The 1,121-nt window shown below is 39.4% G+C and overlaps 1 protein-coding gene across 1 annotated transcript in view; it reads left to right on the forward strand.

The window, feature by feature from the left end:
• The first annotated feature begins 39 nt into the window (after window positions 1-39).
• The window catches only part of LOC105451624 (putative nuclease HARBI1), a 6,521-nt gene continuing 5,439 nt past the window's right edge, over window positions 40-1,121 (forward strand). The window contains exons 1-3 of the mRNA XM_011692195.1: window positions 40-152; window positions 254-491; window positions 655-1,107. Of these exons, the coding sequence (XP_011690497.1) occupies window positions 40-152; window positions 254-491; window positions 655-1,107 (804 nt within the window). The remainder of the gene's footprint in view (window positions 153-253; window positions 492-654; window positions 1,108-1,121) is intronic.

Genomic DNA, 1,121 nt, shown 5'->3' on the forward strand with positions numbered 1-1,121 from the left:
TCCATAGAAGATGGAATACGATTCCATAATTATTTTCGAATGTCCGCAACACAATTGGAGGAATTGTTGTCGATTGTTGGTCCACTATTGGTAAAAAAACATGTTATTCAAGAGCCTATACAACCGAAAGAACGTTTAGTAATAACATTGAGGTAAACATTTAAATTATACTGCAAATTTTATACATGAAACTTGTTCCCTGCTATGGTATTGTTTAAATATTATTTATCTTTATATCCTTAAAATGTTCTAGGTATGTTGCTTCTGGCGATTTAATGACGTCAATGTCATACCAGTATCTCATTGGGGTAACAACAGTTTCTAATATCATCCGAGAGACATGCAAAGCAATTTGGAACAGATTGTGTCCATTGGTTTTACCGCCAGCATTGTCGGAAAGAGACTGGCTTGACATTGCAAGTGATTTTGAAGAGTTGACCAATTTTATTCACTGCATTGGTGCCATCGATGGAAAACATGTAACGATTCAAGTATGTATTCAGTAGTATTAATAGCCTGAAACTGGTTCTACATAATAGTTGCATCGCAGCATCGCAAATGTTGCAATGCAACTAATGTAGAACCAGCTTAACACACCGTACCGTACCAATTATCGGTGAACTAATGAATGCATGAATGCTAATTTTGTTCCAGTGTCCCAACAATGCTGGTTCCACGTACTACAACTATAAGAATGCTCATAGTGTAGTATTGATGGCCATTTGTGATGCACGCTACATATTCCGTTTCGTTGACATCGGAGCATATGGACGACGAAGCGATGGAGGTATTTACGGCGGCAGTGTTATGGGCAAGAACTTTAATGCAAATCGCATGAATGTACCGAAGCCAGCAGCTGTTGCAGGAGGACGAATTCTGCCATATTGTCTTGTAGGAGACGAAGCGTTTCCTTTAAAACCATATTTGCTTCGCCCTTATCCAGGCAAGAATGGGTTGTCACAGGAACAGGATATTTTCAATTATCGATTAACCCGTGCGAGAAGGATGATCGAAAGTACTTTCGGAATTCTCGCTAGCCAGTGGCGAATATATCGCAAACCAATTATTGCATTCCCACAGAATGCTAAATTGATGGTGCAAGCGACGGTTTGTCTGCACAA

This window comes from Wasmannia auropunctata, unplaced genomic scaffold (assembly GCF_000956235.1).
Source record: "Wasmannia auropunctata unplaced genomic scaffold, wasmannia.A_1.0 LD336049.1, whole genome shotgun sequence".
In the NCBI taxonomy this organism is placed as follows: Eukaryota; Metazoa; Arthropoda; class Insecta; order Hymenoptera; family Formicidae; genus Wasmannia; species Wasmannia auropunctata.